The sequence below is a fragment of the Camelus bactrianus genome, chromosome 2 (assembly GCF_048773025.1).
Source record: "Camelus bactrianus isolate YW-2024 breed Bactrian camel chromosome 2, ASM4877302v1, whole genome shotgun sequence".
NCBI lineage: Eukaryota > Metazoa > Chordata > Mammalia > Artiodactyla > Camelidae > Camelus > Camelus bactrianus.
The window spans coordinates 134,920,085-134,939,242 of record NC_133540.1 but is presented as its reverse complement, the minus strand read 5'-3'; the positions used below and the strand labels follow the sequence as shown (position 1 = coordinate 134,939,242).

General features: G+C 62.4%; 1 protein-coding gene across 5 annotated transcripts in view; it reads left to right on the top strand.

Annotated features, from left to right (window-relative positions):
* Positions 1 to 398: 398 nt before the first annotated feature.
* Positions 399 to 19,158, top strand: part of SH3BP2 (SH3 domain binding protein 2) — a 34,170-nt gene continuing 15,410 nt past the window's right edge. The window contains exons 1-3 of one of the 5 annotated variants that reach the window (XM_074351559.1): positions 409 to 548; positions 934 to 989; positions 15,029 to 15,078. Coding sequence is in view for 1 of the 5 variants with exons in the window: in XM_010959167.3 (XP_010957469.2) it covers positions 16,642 to 16,724 (83 nt within the window). In the remaining 4 variants the exon portion in view is untranslated. Of the gene's footprint in view, positions 549 to 933; positions 990 to 1,016; positions 1,443 to 15,028; positions 15,079 to 16,036; positions 16,725 to 19,158 lie in introns of those variants that run through there. The other 4 variants (XM_074351555.1, XM_010959174.3, XM_074351573.1 and 1 more) reach the window with 4 other exon arrangements.

Genomic DNA, 19,158 nt, shown 5'->3' with positions numbered 1-19,158 from the left:
TCCAGTGGGGCCACCAGGTGTCACTGTGCAGGACACACACACACAGGGAACAGACACTTACATTTACTGAGCACCTGTTGTGTGCGGTGCAAAGATGGTGTGCCCACACCCGCAGCCAACTCCTGCCTTCTTCTCCCGCGGACCGGGGGTGGGGAAAGGAGGGAGTTCCCCAAACCCTGAGCCAATCCTTGAACCCCGAGTGCTGCAAGCTGTGCCCAGGGCCTGGAGGCGGCCAAAGTAGTGAGTCCCGGGCCCTGGGTTGGGTGGGGTCGGGGAGCCAGGGGAGGCGGGGCGGGGCCCGCAGGGGCGGGCCAGACAGAACGGGCGGGGCCTGAGGCCGGGGTGGGGCCCAGAGCCAGGGAGGGAGGGGCCAGGCCGAAGGGGCGGGGCCGGGCGGGGCCGGGCGGGCCCTGGCGGAGTCGCGCGGCCGAAGCGCTCAGCTGGCAGATCTCCTGGCTACCGGCCCGGCGGGCGGCAGCGCCTGGCGGCTGAGCCGGAACCGCCGCCGGGACGCACGGCCCGCGGAGGTGGGAGCAGAGCCTCGGCAGGTAAGGCACGACGGCGGGGCGCGGACTGGCGGAGCGCGATCGCGTCCCCCGGGCTGGTCGGAGCCCCCGGGGCCAGGGTCTTCGCCGTAGGGCGGTCGAGGGGCGATCAGCTCCAGCTCGCACCGGGCCTGGCGGCGCCACCGCGTGAGAAAGTGCGCGGGGTCGGGGGTGCGCGGGGTGCACGCTGGAGGCCGCGGGTGGGAGCAGTGGTGTAGCGTCCGTCCCGCGGCCCCTCATCCCTCTGGTCTCCCGCTTCTCCAGGCCCCTGGGGCTCACAAACCGCCGCAGGCCCCCATTACAGAACCCGCACGACTCGGCCTCCGAAGGCCCAGGCGGAGAGTTTGCTTCCACCTCCTCCCGGTAATCCAGACTTTCCTTCCCTCAGCTGGCGAAACGAAGGTGGGAGAAAAGCTGCCTGTTGGAGCTGATTCACACTGAAGTGTGAGTGACTGATAGCCCCGTGGCTCAGAGGGTGTCTGCCATGCTTATTTTGAAGAACCGCATCAGAGTTGGGGGGTTGGGGACAGCCTTCCTTCCACACATGGGCCCGGCCCCTCCCAGCAGACCAGCTCTTCCCTGCTGCTCTGGGATCAGGCTTCCCTTGGTGAAGTGCTGACGGTGGCTGCACAGGGGGTGTTTAGCCTGCCTGAGCCCTGCTACAGCGTGGGAGCCAAGAGCCCACTGCGCCTGTCACCCTGCGGGACCCCGAGTGCCTCTCATCCTCTCTCTGTGCCTCGGCTTGCCCGTCTGTCAACACTGGTGACGTCTGTGCCTGCTGGCCAGGTGGCCATGCTGAGTAAAGTGCCCCTCATAAGTGGCCCTGGCCTGGGCGAGGGCTCCGTGTAGGACTTCTGGAGTTGCGGTGTGGCTGACACATGGGAGCTTCCTGATGAGGTGCGTAACCAGGCCCCAGCACAAAGGGGGCCCAGGAAATGTCAGTTGCCATGATGGTGATAAAATGTGTAGAATTCTTTCACGACAGTCTGATGGCCAAGGGGGCTTGGCCAGTCCTGGTGTCGTGGTCTGTTTCCAGGTTTAAGTCCAGCCCAGCACTGACTCAGTGTGAGCCTGGTCATCCCCCTGCCCTCTCTGGCCCAGGCTCTGTGAGACCAGGCCAGGGTTCCACGACCTCCTGGCTCTCCTCCCACTGTGTTCTATACCCAGGACACCCGGAGGACTCCCTGGGAGCGAGGGCTCCACTCCGGGTGGGCCAGGGGGCCAGGATAGGGGCTTTAAGGGGGGAGGACTCTGTTGTAATTCCCCTTCTCTGCCTGCCCCCTAGTCCATTACTTGGCTCTGTGCCTGGTGTTGGGACACACCCTGGGCAGAGGGGGCAAGCAGAAGGACAGATAGGTAGGTGGCCCAGACTGGTCCCCCTTAGCCATCTGAAAAGAGGGCCTGGCCTTTTGGGGGAGTTCCTCAGGCTTACAGAGTCAGGGAGGAGCCCACCAAGGAGGCTACCCTGGGAGAGATAGGGAGGCGGGCGGCTCCAAATCTCCCTTAGCCCTTCCTGTTCACGTGGACAGAGGAAAGTCAGGCGCTGAGTCAGCCCCCACCAGCCCCCCTCAACATGGATGCACGCAAGCTGCAGGCCTGCAGGTGGGAAGTCTGAAGCACACACACGCACAGACCAAGTGGCCCAGCCTTGGACACAGAGGGCCTGGGTCCTGGCTTTGAATGTGGCCACGACCATTCACCAGCTGTGTGATCTTGGCCTGGAGGCTTCACACTGCTGAGCCTCGGCTTCCTTGTCTGTCAAGTGGAGGGAGTGAACGACTTTCCACCTCGTGGGTGGTTGTGAGTGTCTAGCGGTTGGCTAGTGCTGGCACATGGTTGGTGTGCAGTGACCGTGAACCACTGGGGGTGTTTTCCTTGGTCCTCAGGGCTGGGTAACAGGGACAGCTAGGCCACCTCTGGTTGGCAGTGGGCATGGGGCTGGACCTGGAGAGGCCTGAGACAAAGGGCAAGCTCCCAGGTCCTCTCCCGCTTGGGTCTCATGGCAAAGGCCTGAGTCTGTCAGGAGCGGCCAGACTTGGGGAGCCGCCTGGGTCCTCCTGGCTTCTGTCCTTGAAGCTCTACAGTAGGACAAGCGTCAGTGACTGGTAGGCCCCTCCCCTCACTGGCTGGCCAGTAGGTGGCCTCAGTAAGGCTGGGGCATGCACATATGTGGTTCTGTAATAACCCCAGGTAGTGTGGCCAGCACTGCCGAGAGAGGTGGGCTATAGGTAGCCAGTGAGAGCAGGATTTGCAGTCAGGAGGAAGGCTGTTTGGACCAGGTGGACAGTCATGAGGGTGGGAACAGACTGAGCCAAAGGCTAGCAGTGGAGAGAGTGGCAGACCAGTTTGACCAGTGGCCTGACGTGCACTGGATGTGGTGAGGGACATGGATCAAAGTGCAGAGGGGCCTGGGAGGCAGGGAGGGGGGCTGTCAGGACACTGAAATCCTCCCCCCCAGGTAGGCGGCCTTTCTCCAAAAGGCCTCTGGATCTTTCCAGTGGCCCTGACCAGGCATCGAAGGACTGGGGACAGTCTTATGTGTGGGCCACCTAAGTCCGAGAGGTGAGGGGCCAGGGAGCATTCTAGACCCTTTGTAGCCTTGGGCAGGCAGACCCAGCAGCGCCTGCCGCCTGGTCATTGTCCTTAAAGGCCCTAGGCCTAGGCACCAGGGCAGACGGGGTGATGCCAGGAGAGAGGGAACTGCTGCTCAGCTGTGGCTGGGAGACCTGAGCCTCCTTAGTGAACTCTCAGGGGATAGAAGCCCCTGGCTTTGGCAGGGGCCAGGCTCCAAGCTGCACCTGAACTCCAAAGCACCATCCCAGTGAAGTGCAAACCCAGGCTGGCCCTCGTCGGGGAGGGGGCCTGATGGGGCTTGAGGTGGCCTGGGCTCCCAGGAGAGGCAAAAGCCCGCCCCACTCCCTCCTTCTCCCTGGGCACCAGAACTTCTGAGGTTCCAGCTCTGGGGCTGCCTGCAGGTCAGCCCCTGCCCACCCCCATCCCAGGTCACGAACCACCTGGAGCTGCTGGCAGACCTGGCGTTTCCTTCACCCCTGACCCTGAGGTCCAGGGGACACTGACCCTCAGCGCGTGCTGGCTAGCCACGGTGGGCCCCAGGGCGCCTTGCCAGTTGGCCTCCAGGAAGGGTGTGGGCTTGGTCGCCCGAGGCAGTGGCCTGGTTTGGTTGGTGGGGCCTGAGGGTTTGGTCTGCAGCTCTGATTCCGAGAAGTGCCCTCTGCTTCCTTGTGAATCAGATGTTTATTGTGTGCAGGCTCAGCCCAGGGCAGGGGCGGCCCACTGCCAAGCACGCCCGTTCCAGGCCACTGGGTAGGGTGTGGGGTGCCTGCCTGCTGGAACCTGCAGAGGGAGCGGAGGTCCCTGCCCCCAGGGCCTGCCAGGCTGACAGGTGACAGCCCCAAGGTGGCGCCACACGTGCGGTGCCGAGGGTGGGCTCCCCCATGAACAGAGGCTGAGCCAGCCTGGAGGAGGCTTCCCTGGGGCTTCTCTGAGCCAGCAAACAGTTTCTCCCAAGAAGCAGAGGGGAGTCACATTCCCAGCACAGGAGTAGCCTGTGTCCCTTTCATGTCCAAGTGACTCTCTGGACTTCAGGTCGCTCCTTGTGAAATGAGGTTGAAACAGTTCTAACTTACGGTATCCTCAGGAAAGTTAAAAGAGACACAGTCCTCACTGTGGGACCTAGATCCTGCAAGGGGCGCCATCAGGGCCACACCTCCAGCCCCAGCTGGGCTCCCTGTCCTTGACCTCACACAGACCCTGCAGCTCCACTTCAGGGGTTTCCTCTAGTCCTGCCTGAGGGGGTGCTGTTATCCTGCAAGCTGCTATGTGGCATTAGAGAGCCCTGTGTCCTCACACCCACTGCCCTGAGCCGGGGCGGGCGGAGCCAGCCTGGCCCCCACCCCTCATTGCTGGCAAAGTGGAGAGAGGTCAGGGGTCGACCCAAGGTCCTGGAATGCAGGGTGGGCCGTGGCTTGGTTCCCAAAGCCTTGGGAGCCCGGGGCAGCACCCACAGCCCACTTAGGGCCCTGGCTGGAGGATGAGGCCTTTGCCACCCCACTCTGAACCCTACCGCTGGGGCAGTGGTGGGACCCCTTCAGAAGGCTGCTGCCCGCAGGCCTCTGCCCCTCTCAGGCATGCCGGAGTGTCCTGTGTACCAGGCCATGGGCCAAGCATGTCCCCAGGAGTGGACAGGTAGCAGCTCCGCCTGTCTGGCTCACCCTGCCACTCTTCCTCAGAAGCAGTTTAGTAAGGCTTAAGTGTCCTGCTTGGTGCTGGGGCCCGGCCCCGGCCCTGCCCCCACCTCCCGAGGCGGATGCCTCCTGCAGGCCCGGGCCCATTCCCTGGTCGTGTTTACCTGTCTGCTTCTCCCTGCCCGACCGGGAACTCATGAAGGACAGGGCCACATCTGACTGCCCAGCAGTGCCCTTGGGGGCCTGGCCCAGAGGAGGGAAGTTTCCCTGTGAAGCTCCCACAGACTGAAGCCTGGATGGCTGCAGGCAGGGTGTGTTTAACTCCGGCTCATCATCAGAGACAGATGTGTTCTGTCATCTTGGAAGGCCTCTGCCGCCCGGTTGGCGAAGTTTCCAATCAGATCATAGTGGGTGGTTCTGCTGTGGCCTTGCTTGAACCTCTCGAGGTTTCCATCACAGCCCCACCGAGCCATAGGCTCCAGCTGCCACAGCCCTCAACAGTCACCACTCCAGCCACCCGGTCTCAGGGGCCCCAGCAGTGGTTCAGACAGGGTGACTGAGGCGGGGGGTCCATGGCGCCCACTCTAAGTGGAAGCCATTCTGTTCTCTGTGGCTGTTCGTTCCTAGAGACACACGTTGGGGCCAAGATTGGGGTCAGCTTGGGCTCCCCAGAGCCACTGGCCACAGCGGGGACATGGTCTTTAGGTCCCAGGGAGTTAGTCCCCTAGGCACGGCCCTGGCAAGGTTAGGTCTGCACCCAGCAGGAGAGTGGTGGGGAAGGATCCAGGAAGGCGGGCCTGGGAGTCCTGAGTGATGGGAGGAATAGCGCCCTGCCCCGTGCTGGAGCAGGAGGGAGGCATGCAGGGAAACTCAACACACTCCTTGTCTCCTAAAGAATGACCTCCCTACCCTGGCTGCTTCCTCTCCTATTTGAGGCCAGAAAAGGAAGGCCTTCCCTGAGGGGCGTAAAAGGTGGGCACCGAGCCGCTGCATCCCCAGACAGCCGGGCAAACCCAGTGCTGGGGGCTGGGCCCTGGCGGCAGGCTGGCAGTCAGCTGGGTGGGTTTGACCATGGTGGGCAGAGGGTGGAGCGCTGCGTTCCCTGCCCTTCAGCACAGGACAAGAGGTGGCTTCCTACTGCCGTCACCATCTGGCCTGAAACCCCTCGGGGTTCAGGTGGCCATTGGGTGCTTGGCGGGGCACGTGGGAGTGACCTGCTGCAAGCTGGAGGCAGCAAAGGGCCTCAGAGCCCCTGCGGTCGGTGCCAGGCCACTGCGGTCTCCCTGCTGACCACCCAGCTCTTGTCAGAGCCAAGGCCCCTTGGGGACAGAGCCTTGGCCTCCAGCAGGGCCTTGTTTGTGCTGTGCTGCACACCTGCTGGCCACCCTTCCCCACAAGGTCCTCCCCCCTGCCCCCCACCTCCGTCTTCTCTCGGATCCTACCCAGGGGGACTTTCTGCCTGGCCTGCCCCAGGGCTGGGGTCCCTGGTGCCAGCTCCCTGCTACACGGGAAGCTGCTCAGGGCGGCCCATGGGGAGACTCTGGAATAACTTCCAGGCCTCACCAGGACCCGGCCTGATTTGGTTCCAGACCCTGGGCTGCTGCTGCCAGAAGAGGCTGATGCCTGGTCCTGCTGTCAGGGGAGGTGTCCCGGTCTGGGCACAGCCCCGGGCCCTGGCTCAGCTGGGCCTCAGCTCCAGTGGCGCTGGGGTCCACCTGCTATAAAATGGAGTGAGGGATGGTGCCCAGCCCACCCTGGGATCCTGGACAGCAGCCCTGCAAGTTTTGCCACCTAGGGCAGGACCCCTCTGAGATCAGCCTTCTTGTTCTCCTGAGAATGTGACTGGGGGCATGAGTGCTATGGTCAGTGGTGGCTGTGCCTGCGCTGGGGGCAGGAAGTCACTGGGGAAGGAAGAGCATTGAGAAAGAGACACCCTTCACCCTGGGCAGGATCTAGGAGGCCTTGCCCCGAGCCCAGGGTTCCTGCCGGCTGGGCACCGAAGGGGCAGCTGTTTCAGGGCTGAGGTCTTGAGAAGCAGGAGGAGACAGCCCCACCCCAGTGGCCTCCATGTTGATTCACCCGCCGCCTGGAAGACACAGGGACCCCTCCTGGGTGCTGGGCCCGGGCTGGCTGTGGGGGAGGGCACGGGGCCAGGTGAGGCAGCAGGCACCGTCTTGGCCTGCCGGTGGGCAGTACCCAAGAATGGTGTAGGAGGTGCCATTGGGGGCACCAAAGGTGGGGCCTTCTTGGGGTGGGAGCAGGAGGGGCAGGAGGGGCCAGGCCAAGGGGTCCGGCTGTGTGCTGGCGTGGAGGCTCCGAAGGGGAGGCTGCGAGAAAGCAGAAGGGGCCAGAGAGGTCGGGCTGTGGGCGGGGGAGGGTTTTAAGCAAGGGCTGTTTTCTTTTCAAAGCTCACCCTGGGGTCTGGAGACCACACCCCGCCGCACAGACGCACAAGCCCCATCCCCCGTGGCGGTGGCTGTGTGGAGGCTTGCTTCAAAGGCTTGGGCGAATGGGACCTGCAGGAGGGCTAGGTGTGCGGTGGGGGCGGGGGGCAGGCGCCCAGGGTGAAGTTGGTGATCTGCACTGAGGGGCCGCCCGGGCTGGGGAAGGCAGACCCGGTGAGGCTGGGCTGTACCAGGCTCTGGTAGTTCCGACTCTGTCCCCTCCCCAGTCCTCTTTGCTGCCTTTTCCAGCTGACAGTCGTGTGACCCCATGGCTGTCTCCCTGGGGAGGGGGAGGGTGTCTCTGGAGTGTTCACTGAGCTGTGTCCCCTCTGCCACCCAGTACAGGCTGCCCCAGGCCCGTGGCAGGTCCCCGGCTGGGAGGAGGCCTTAAGGGCTGGCACTCAGGAACTTGGTCCCTGGCTCTGCTGATCAGAAGCCGCCTTGCCTCTGGGGACCTCAGTTAGGCAGACAGTTAGACGAGAGCATTCGCCTTGTCCATGATGGGCCTGCGGGGCAGACGGCAGGGCCAGGCGGGTGCTCTGCCTGCCCGTGGGGATCTGGTGAAGCCCCCTAAGGCTGCTGTGTCAGGGGTGGGGTGCAGGGAGGTTGAGCAGAGGGAGAGGCCCTGACTAGAGCCGCCCACCCCTCTGAGGAAGGGCCGGCCTGGATGAGCCTCCAGAGACCCCCGCCTCCAGCCCCGCACTGGGCTCTGGGGACCCCTGAGGGCACCCCTCCCTGGCCTGACTGTGGGGCATCAGGGTGTCTTGGGGAGACCTGAGTTTGCGGAGTGGTCAGGGAGGGTGTGCGAGCCGTCTGTCATGGTCGGGCACCAGCGGGTTGAGGGCCTTGAACCCGAGACTGAGCACAGTCGCCTTTGAGAGTTGCCTCCCTGCTGTGGCTGGGAGCAGGGCTCAGAGTCGGAGGGTGGGGTGTAGGAGGGTGGGTGTGGGGTGCAGGATCCCACAGGACCATTGGCCTTGGAAGAGGGACCGTGTGCCCAGTCGCAGAGTGGCAGGATGGATACCCCTCCTGTCCTGCCCCCGCTCTCTCCTGTCTCCTGCCCCATCTGTGAAGGCGGCCCGGAGGCTCAGGGGAGGCTAAGGCTGGGCCCCTTTCCTGCACCAACCTGGGCCCACTGCCAGACACTTCTCCTCACTGGGCCTCTGAACAATGGGGCAGTGTGAGGGCGCCTGGGAATGGTGGGGTCAGCCCAGCCCCCTGTGGGCCCCTGCCGAGGGGCTCGGACAGGAGCCAGCGGCCGTGAGTCATCGGTCCAGCGCCCGCTTGGGGTTCCCAGGCCAAGGAGGAACAGCTGCTCTCAGTTCCCCAGCTCTGGGGGCTGGCCTGGGGCTCCTTCCCTCTTTTGCCCTCCGTCTGCGCCTCTTCCTGCCTCTGGCTCTCTCCCTGGCTCTCTCCCTGCTGGGCCTGTCTGCCTCCCTGCCTCTGTCCAGCCAGAGACCTGGGCCTGGGAATGGCCGCGGCCTGCTCCCTGGGGCCCCTGCCCACAGCAGCCAGGCAGAAGGGCTGGCTGTCACATTGTGACCCCTCTCCCAGCCGGCGGGGGACCCCAGGAGGTAGCCGGTGAGAGAGCAAGACCCACCCCAGACAAGAGACCTCCGGAGGCCAACCTAAAGTTTACTAAGAAACGGAAGATGACCAAAAGCGAAAGACAATGCAATAAAATTAAAAACTCAGAGGCTGAAAATTACTCGACAGCATTAAAGAAAAACAAAATTGAAAACAGCTCAAAAGTGCTCAAAAATATTAACATTAGAGACAAAAGGACAAAAATAAATGGATTAAAACTGAAGACCAACCAAACCCTAAAATGCTGAAGTGAGAGGAAGGAGGGAAGGGCCTTATGACAGGGATGTGGCCATGATGGATTGCAGCCTGTGGCAGGGTGGGCAGGACAGATAGTTCTTGGGAAAGTGAGTGGCCCAGGGACCCCCAGAGGTATATGGAGGCCTCGATGGGGGCCATACCTCGTGTCCCTGGGCCCTGGTGCCCTTTGCCCTGACCTGGGAACTCTGACCTGGTGAAATGCTGTGAGGTACCCCGGAGCTTTGTGGTGGTTAAAGGGAGGCCACTGAGGCACAAAAGATCCTAAAGAGATGAGTAATGGAACAGATGCTGCTGGGTCCCAGGCCGGTGTCCCTGGCGGCCTACCCTGCGATGCCCCGCAGGTGGTTGCCAGTGTGGTGGACTCATACAGCAAGTGCCCCTGCGGTGTGCCAGCATCAGGTCTGAGTCCCATCCACACTCAGCTGGACACGTGGCCCTGACAAGTGGTTCTGGACCGGACCTGCCTTTGTCCCTCCTGTCTGAAAGTGTGCACCTCTTCCCACCCCAGCCCAACCCCAGGCCCTTTGCATAAGCTCTTTCCTATCCAAGACACTTTCCGTGGCATCTCCTGCTTGGCTACTGCATGTCGATGCTAGCTGATGTGTCACTGTGTCTGGGTGGGTGGGTTGTCACAAGGGTGTGAGTCAGAGGTGGCTGCCTCTCCAGCGGATTAGGAGCCCCAGACAGAGGGCGAGGCCAACTTGGATCCCCAGGGCTGAAGGGTGCAGTGTTTGCCTGCAGGTGGCAATGCCCTGACTGTCTTCCTTTGCCCCAGTACCAGGGAACCAGCAGTGGCGAGCGGGGCTCAGAATGGGGGCTTGTGGCCGGAAGAGTCTCCTGACAAGGCCCCCTGGGCGCTGGAGATAAGTGTAAAACAGAGGCAGACCCTGAATTCATGAGGATAGGCTGGCATGTGCCTGTTCCTGCACTCGGTATGTCCCACCCCTTGTGCCCCAGCCTCTGCCCAGAACCCAGGGGCCCTCCTCCCACTGCCCTCTGGTCTGGTGGGTTTTCTGCCAGGTGAGAGCCAGCATCCTTCCAGAGAGGAGGTCCTGGGGCTCCTTCTCCTCCTTACGCCCCCTCAGAGCCAGGTGTGGCCAGAATGCCAGGCTGCATGGTGTGGATGAGGAGGCCCTGGCTCTGGACCACACAGGCAGTGCTGGCAAGGTGGCCATGGCTGCAGCCCATCAGCCTCGACTTCTTCGTCAGGAGAGCAGGAGACTGGGCAGTTGGGGACTGAGTGGGCCACGGAGTGGACTCCTTGGCCCTGGGTGGACATTCCTGGAGGGTGCTCCCTGCCCTTGGCTTGGCCCTCCTTTCCCAAGAGGTGGGCTGCAGGCAGGAAAGCACCCCCCGCCTTCGTGACCCCCCCCATCTTGGCTTTAGCAGGTGGGGAGTCTGTCCCCACAGGTTGTGCATGTGACATCAGTGTCCCTAGGAGGGTCTGGCTGGTGGTATAGCCCGTGCTTCTGAGGCCTGGGCTGGTGGCAGAGACCAGGCCCTTTGCTGAGGGCAGGACCAGGCTCTGTGTGGTGGGGAGGGAGGCCTGGCACCCAGCACCAGAACCACCTCTGGGGCCTTCTGCAGCCCAGCAGGGTGGGGCTCAGCGAGCGTGAGCAGAGGAAGCCAGGGTGGCGTGACCCAAGGAGCGGACACAATGGTGACTGGGAAGGGGGTGGAGCAGGCTGGATTCGGGGAAGTCCTGCTTTCTGAGGGTTCCTGTCTGCCCAGGGTCAGCCTGATGCTGCCCTCTCTGGGCGTCCTGACAAAGGTACTTAGTGGATTCTCCCAAGCACACCCCTTGGACCTCAGAAGCAGTGTCAGGCAGCCTGGTCTGCCTGGGGCCTGGTCCACCTGCTGTGAGGTGTGAGGGTGCATTGTCCGGGCCCTACACCTGCTCTGCCAGTGGTGACTACTGGCCTTGCTTTGTGGACAAGGATGCCTGAGGCTGGAAGAAGTCAAGTGCCTGGCCAAGGTCATTCCGGGGATGTCCAGGCCTTGCTCCGTGGACAGCAGAGCCCCTGCACTAGGCATCTCTCATTGCAGCCAAGGGTCCCCCAGGGATGGAGAAGTGGGGATGCTTGGGGCAAGATGAATGGTTTAATTCAGTAAATGAGCTCCAGGATTGGACCCCATGCAGAGTAAGGAGTGCCCACCAATGGGGTGGGATCTGCACCCCACTAGCTCATGCTATGGGGGTATCAGTGCTGTTTCATGCTGGGTCCACTCTGGGGATACCGAGGGGGCAGACACAAGGAATGACTGTCCCCCAGAGCTATGTCAAGAGAGGGGCGGACAGTCAACAGACTGAAAATGCTGCAGTCAGTGTGCAGGGGGGCGTGAGCGGGGCGAAGCGGCTCCTAGGAGCTGGGAGAGGGGTCCTGCACGTGGGCAGAACCTGTGCAGGAGAAGGGACGGGGCTGTGTGTGCGCCTAGTGGGTGTGGATGTGGGGCCGAGGAGGTGGCAGTGGGGCCAAGGAGAAGGGAAATGGCTCTGGGCTGAGCCAGCCACCGGGACAAATGTGTCTGTCACCTTTGGGTGGAATTTCTAACCCTGGGAATGTGACTCAGTGCGGGGCCAATGGTGGGCAGGGAGGCTGGGTGCTTGGGGGTCCAGACCCGCAAGGGCAGGGTGGAAAGGAGTTGCCTGGCTCCCAGCAGGAGCGGTTCAGGAGAGCGTTCTCCCTTCCTGACACGACCATGATGTTGGTGTGGCCAACTGAACCCCTGGGGTAGCCCCGCCCAGCCGTGCCAGGTGGTGCTCAGGATAGCCCCACGGTTCACCTGAGGAAACGGGCTCAGAGCAGGCCACAAGGTTAGGACTGAACCCAGCCTGTCCCCAGGGAAGCCTGTGCTCTAACCACAGTGCCATCCTGCCCCCCAAGGTCCTGTGGGTGGAGCAGCCCTCGCGGTGGACAGGAGCATCTGAAGGGAAGCGCCTCTCGGGGGCAGGGCCTGTGCCCCGTGCGGGGTGCCCACGCTGGCTGCGTGCGTGGCCGTGAGCCTCTTCCGGCCAGGCGGCGGGTGGGGAGGGGCTGGCAAGTGGGGCGGGCTGCAGCCGTGGGCGAGGGGCCAGGAACGTGGGGGTGGGCCCGGCCACACGTCAGCACTCTGGAGAGTTTCTTTCTCAAGCAATTAAAAGGTGGAAACTTGTCAGAGTCATGATGACTGAAGTGTGAATCCTGAAACGCCTCTGCTGGCTTGTGGTTTGAGGCAAGAGTGGAGCCGGGGAGTGACGCTGCCAACCTGCCCCTCCCCCGAACCCACTGCCCGCACCACCGCCTGCTATGGACCCTGGGCCTGATGGTGGACCTGGGCCCGGAGGCCCTGCCAGCCAGCCTCCGCCCACCGACGGGCTGCTCCTCAGGCCCAGGAACCCTGCCCAGGGCTCTGCTGAGTGCCCCCTGCACCTGGACTCTCGGAGGGCCCCCAGCCCCGCTCCCTGTGCTGAGCCAGCCCTCAGCCCTGGCCCTTGAGAAATGCTGCCCAGTTTGGGAACGATGGCTCCAGGCAGGACACCAGGCCTAGAGAGGAGGCCTGGGTGGGCTCTGGGGCTGAGCGGGCTTTATGAGTCCTCAGTGGAGGCAGAGCTTAAGGGCCAAGGGTCCCAGAGTAGAGATCACACCCCGCCTCCATTTGGCCCTCGCCAGGCTCCACGTGGACAGCTGTCCATGCCAGCCTCTTCTGCATATCCCCTAGCCCCTTGGCCCTCGACAGGAGTGGCGGGGCTGCCTCTCGCCTCCACCCTGGGCAGCCCTGAGAAGCCCTGGGGGCCTCCTAGACCCCAGCATACCGCTGAATTCTGGGGATGCTGGCCTGTTCTCTGTTTTTTCTTGTTGTTGTTTGTTTGTTTCCTGTTCTGTCTTTTGCAATGAGCAGATTCGAATGCTCACCCGGTGCACGGCAGCTTGTCTTAACAAGCAGAGGTCCTGGGGCAATGGGACTTTGCTGCAGCCACTGGACATTTGTTTTCATTGGGGGTCAGATTAGCTCCAGGTCACTGTTCTCTCTGGCTCTAAGGGACGGTCCAGGCATGTGCTGGTTATAGCCATATCAGGGGTGTAGCCGTGTGCGTAGACATGACCCTGAACCCATCCGTCCTGCCATCCATCTGTCTCTCTGCCCCTGCTGTGGGCCAGCCACTGACCTGGGCTGTGGGGACTCAGTGGGACCCAGACCCATGGGGAGTGCTGGGGGACAAATGTGACACTCTGGTGGACAAGGCTGAGCTATTGACTTGGAGAATTCAGAGAATGCAGTGAGGTTCTAGATGGTTCTGTTCTCAAAGGACGAGCAAGCATTTGTTGGAGAATAGAGCTCTAGGTAGAGGAGACTGCCTGCACTGGGAATGGGGCACGGTGGTCCTGTGTGACAGGCCCCGGGCCCAGGGCCCAGGGCAGCAGCAGGAGCCAGACCCCATCCACGGTGGTGGAAATGGCCTGATGGAGCCAAGGAAGGGCTGGCCAGGGGGGCGTGAACTAGAGGCCAGGAGGTGGGTCCAGCAAGTCTGGTGGGTGTGGGCTGGGCACGGCCTCAGAGCCCGTGCAGGGAGGGGTGGGAGGTGATGGGCCAGGCCTGCAGGAGGCTCCTGGCTCCGATTTGCCCCATCCAGCTGGATGCCCACGGAGGGGCACTGCACACAGAGACAGCGTCACCCTCTAGGGTTTCAGATTAACCAGGGCCTGCACTTCGAACAGGGAAAGGACTTCGGGCAGAGCCCGTGTCAAGTACTTTCCCATGGCTGCCCTAGCAAAGTACCTCACGCTGGGGGCTGGGAAAAACAGAAATGTCTTCTCACAGCCCTGGAGGCCAGAATTCAAAATCAAGGTGCCAGCAGGGCCGCGCTCCCTCGGGAGGCTCCGGGGGAGACTCCCTCCTCCGCCGCCGCCTCTTCCAGCTTCAGTGGCTGCCCGCAGTCCACAGCTTCCTCGGTGTCTTCACAGCGCCTTCTCCTCGGTGTCTCCTCTCTTTTTATTTTTTAGTTTAAGGTATGCAGTTTGGTGGTCTAATCTGCATCTATTGTGAAGTGGTTACCACAACGGGTTCAGCTAACATCCTTCTTCTCATAGATGCAATAAAAAGAAAACAAAAAAGAGAAAAAGAAATTTTCCCTGCGATGAGACCTCTTAGGATTTACTCCCTTAACAACTTTCCTGTAAACCACACAGCCGTGTTCGCTGTAGTCTCTGTGTTGTTCATGACCCCCCCAGGACTCTGGAACTGTGTACCTTTTGACCACCTGCCCCCCTCCCCCTCCTTCACCCTCTGCACCTGGTAATCACAGTCTGATTTCCTTTTCTATGAGGGCTTTTTTTTTGTCTCTTACAAGGATGCTTGTTGTTAGATTTAGGGCCCATTTGGCTAATCCAGGATGAGCTCCTTAATTACATATGCAAAGATCCTTTTTCCAAATAAGGTCCTGACTATAGTTCCCCAGGACCAGGACTTGGACATGTGTCTCTAAGGGCCCCATTCAGCCCACTCTCCTTACTGGGTGACGCTGGGCAAGACCCTGCTCTCTGGGCCACCCACTCCCTCTGCCCAGCTGGATGGTGCCCAGGACCAAGTTCCTGGGATTCCTCCAGCCCTGAGCTGGAAGGCAGGTGACCGGGGAGTGAGGCTCAGAGAGGGGAGGGGCTCACGACCTGGGAGGATGGGGGCTGAGGAGGCGGGTCCACTACTGGCTGTGGATGGCCCTGGGTCCTTTGCAAGGGACCTTGAGGTTTTCACCAGTGGGGCTTCCAGTCACCCGGCCCTGGGTGACAGCGGGTTCCTGTCCTCATGCCTGTTTCCTGGCCATCCACCCAGCCAGCGCTCTCTCTGACCCCAGGGTCCTCATGGTCAGCGCAGATGAGCAGGCTGTGAGTGCCACGGAGGGGGGCAGGCTCCATAGGTGCTGCGGAGGTGGTGCCCTGCGGGGCACTGGCCTCCCTCCAGAGCAGGCTGAGCATCCCAGGAACCCAGAAGTTTCTCCCTCTCTCTTTTTCAGGCCGACTCCTGGCTCCCACCCACCCTGCTGACTGGGTCCCACCCACCCTGGTAAGTGCCCTGCGTCTGGCATGGTGGGTGGTCCCCAGACTGGAGCTTTGAGTCCTCAGGGCTGGGGGAGGAGCTGCAGCTTGGGGAGGTGGGGATGGAAGACCAGAGCGGCCCAGTATGGGGACCCTAGCCCCGCCTATCTTGTGGCTTGGATACCAGTGTGGGGTCACCTCCAGGGTTATTTCTAGCATTGTGTGAAAGGTCGTGGAGCTCCCACTATTAGAGGAGGGGGCGCTGAGCGCCCTCGGTTTCAGGAATATGAAGGGCAGCATTATTTGCTGCAGGGATGACCTGCTGCCTCTGGTGATGGGAGGGTACACAGAGAAACTGAGGCCCAGAGTGGAAGGGCCTGCGGAGGTCACAAAGCAGCCCAGGAATCCTGACCTTAGCCTCCCAGAGGGATACAAGGGTTGGGGAAGTGGCCAACATGGGTCTGACTTCCATGGAGACCCCTGCTCCTCTGCTGGGGGCTGTGACTCTCCCTGCGGCATCCGGGTGCAAAGCCAGGGCTCTAGCGGGTGTGGCCCTCTGCCCGCCCCCACCCGGCTGTGGTCATGTGACTGGGGGCTCTCTAGGGCAAGGGCTGGGGAGGCTCTGGCTCCTGCCTCCACCGCAGGCCTCCTCATCCACCCTTCCATCTGTCCAGTGTGGGTGGGCGTCCCAGAGAGACTGCATCTGAGGGGGCCCGGGCAGGGGCCAGGGAGTGGCAGAAGTGTGCTTAGCCACGTGGGTCATAAGTGCTTTCTAGCAAGCCAGGTGTTCTCAGAGCCAGTAGAGTGGTGGTGCCTGGAGGTGTGCAAGCCCCGCTCTGTCACAGAGCCTGCGGTGGGGGGGGGGGGAGGGAGGGTGACGGGGAAACACCTGGCCCAGGCTCGGAACCGGTCCCTTGGTCCCTTGGTGTCAAAGGGCAGAGAGGTGGCCACTTGAAACCCAAAGGCTTCTGGTGCAAGAGGCACAGCCCCTCTGTGTCCTCAGAGGACAGAGCAGGGCAGCAGGGTCCATGTCGGTGGCCAGAGCTCCTGGGGAGGTGGCGAGCTCCCAGTGTGTGTCAGTGCCGGCTTCTTGTGGGGTGTCTCTTGTGCCAGAGAAGCTGGGCCTGACACCCTGGGATTTGGGGCTCTGATGATTTGCTGGGAAGAAGCCAAATATGCAGAGGTGGCCCTGGGGGGGACTGGCGGGGAGCTTCTTCCCAGGGGACACAGCTGGTGTTGCCCTGGGGCCTGGAGAGCTGTGGTCTCTGACCACAGAGGGGGACGGCTAAAACCCAGCAGGCCAAACGGCACCATCTGGGCACAGCGCTGGGCCTTGGATGGGCCTCAGGCCCTCGAGGGTGGAAGGCAGGAAGTGCTGGCTACCCGGGGCTGCCCAGGGACCCGGCAACAGGAAGTCCTGGGCGGGGAGGAAGCCCTGGAGGCCACAGGCCCCAGATGCAGCGGGCGGCTGTCAGGAGGAGGGATCATCGGGTGCAACCAGCCGGACAGCACTTTGGGCAGCGCGGAGGCATCAGGCCTCACCCGCCTGGGGGATGCAGGCTGAATCTCCGCCGCATGGCCCCTGAGCCACATGGCCTTCCTGGGTCCCGGGACACCTGCCCTCAACCTGTCGCCAGGCAGGAAGAGAGCCATGTGCTGGGTCAGTGCCACAAGGTCAGTGGGGTGCCCTTGGGACTGGGGGTTCGGGGGCTGGGGCCAGCCCAGTGTCTGTAGAACCACTCGGGGTGGCCCCGCATGGGGGCCAGGGCCCTCATCAGGGCCTGCGTGGGGCTCCCAGGACGCTGGCCCTGGGCCCTTGCAAGGAGAGCCCTGGGAGCGAGACACGGCACGTGGGCTCCCAGAGAGGGAGCCACTGCTGGGGCACCCCTGCCCCACGTCAGGTGCCGCCCAGCCTGCAGCAGGCAGGAGGGGGGAGGGCCTGGTCCAGGTAAGCCTTCCCACCGTACATACACCCTGCCAAGGTCGCCTTGGCGTTTGGGTCCGGCATTGTGTGTGAGTGTGTGTGTGTGTGTGTTGTAAGTATGATGGCGTGAGAGTGTGTGTGACTGTGAGAGTGTGCAGTGTGCCTGCACTTGGGGGACAGAGCTGTGTCAGCTCCCCGCTGCCTGCCAGCCCTGAGAGTGCCCTGCCTGGGGGCCTGGCAGGGAGCTGAAGAGCCCCAGGGTCTCAGGGACCCCAGCCCAGGTCATGCCTCCCTCCCTCCAGCATGGCTGGCCTCCAGAGATTTTTGGTTTTCATTCTTTTATCAAGAAAGTTTCTGGGAAGAGGAAGGGGGAGGAGAAACTGAAAGGGGAGACGGAATGAGCTGGGGTGAGAGCTGCGGTCCCACGCCACGCCACGCCACGCCACCTAGCGGCCACCCACAGTCCAGGCAGGGATGAGTGCTCCCCCATTCACTGGCTGTGTTCCTTTTGAATTATTCAGCTTCTCTGACCCTTGGTGTCTTCCTCTGTGACTCGGGGATGATGCTGGTCCACATCTCAGGGGGCATTGGGGTGATGACGTGGGGTGAGCCCTGAGAAGCACAGAGCCTGGCCCATGGTGAGTGCCCTCTCCTGGCCTCAGTATCCTAGTCTGTAAAATGGGAGTCAAGCCCCACCAATTGGCTTTAACAAGCCATCTGGGTGCACCTGGCACTGGGCCAGGGCAGGGCTGTGGGGCAGTGATGATGATTCTGACTTGTGCCCAAGCTGCTTGCCCAGGGCACTGGGGCCACTCATGAAGGGTCTTGTTAGCTGCTGGAGGCTATGTGTGTGAATACACTTGTGAGTGGTGTGTATGTAGGAGTGCAAATGTGCACATACATGTGTGAGTACATATGAGTGCAAGCAGGTGTGTGTGAGGATGTGCACGTGTGTGAATGAGTACCTGTGTACGTACGAGTACGTGTGTGTACGTGTGCACGTAAGAGTATATGTGAGTATATGCAGATGGACGTGTATGACCGTGTGTACATGTCTTTGAGCCTGAGTGTGTAAGTACACAGGTGTGAGTGTGTGAATGGGTGCACTGGGGGACCTGGGACCCCAACCTCATGTCACCCTGCAGCTCCCACAAGTGGGTCAGCCAGGTCACTACTGTCAGGAACCCCCTGACACTGTGGTCACACGAGGCGCCAGCTCCTCACCACGGCCAGGGCCGAGTCTGCAGGTGTTGGAGAGCAGAGCCGAGGGGGCCCTCCCTCCAGGGCCATTGCCAGCTCTCCTGCACAGGCTTATATGGGAGCACACGCGTGCACACTTACTGACGTGCACGCACACTGACGTGCACGCACACTGACATACACACGTGTAAGCTCCCGCATCCAGCCGTGCAGCTCACGCACACGTCCTGTGCACACACTGTCTGCGCATGACTGGGGGTGCGGAGCCACAGCACAAGTGTGGGCCTGCGCAGGTGGTGACCACAGGCCCCTGGGGCTCACAGCCCCAAGGCGGGTGGGAGCCGCAGCGCCGACGCCTCGGGGAACCCAGCGGGGCCGTCTCCGTGGGACCGAGCGGTTCTCACCTGCCTGCTCTGCCCTCATCCGCTGCCGCTGCGGCCTCGGGGTACGCAGACCAGCCTCAAGTTTGAGAGAAGGCGTGGGGGATACAGGAGCAGAGACTGGAGAATGTCCCTGCCCACCCCCCTGCCCAGTGTGTGTGCTTGAGCTCATGCACACGTGCAGGCTGAAGCACACGTCCACACGTGTGCACACACAAAATCACACACCTCCTGGAAGGGCCCAGGGAGCCCAGCAGCCACCCCCATGCCAGCCCCCCGCCCCGCCCCGGGTGTCTCCCGAGCCCTGCCCCTGGCAGCCTGGAAGGCGAGTGCTGTCCCTGCTCACTGGGTGGCCTCAGTCCCCTCCTATGTGGGGGCAGATGGTCCCGAGGGCGGCCCTGTCACTGTGCTGCTGGGGTGTCAGGGCGCTGTGAGCACTGGGCTCTTCCAGGCCCAGTTTTAACTGACAGAAGACGAGAGGGCTTAGTGGAGGCTGGGCCTGGCAGGGTTCGAACCCAGGCCTCTGGCAGTTTCCCTGACAGCTCCCACAGGATGGCTCCGCGGGCACCCTCAGCAGCACAGGGAGGAGGCCCCGCTCTGGATG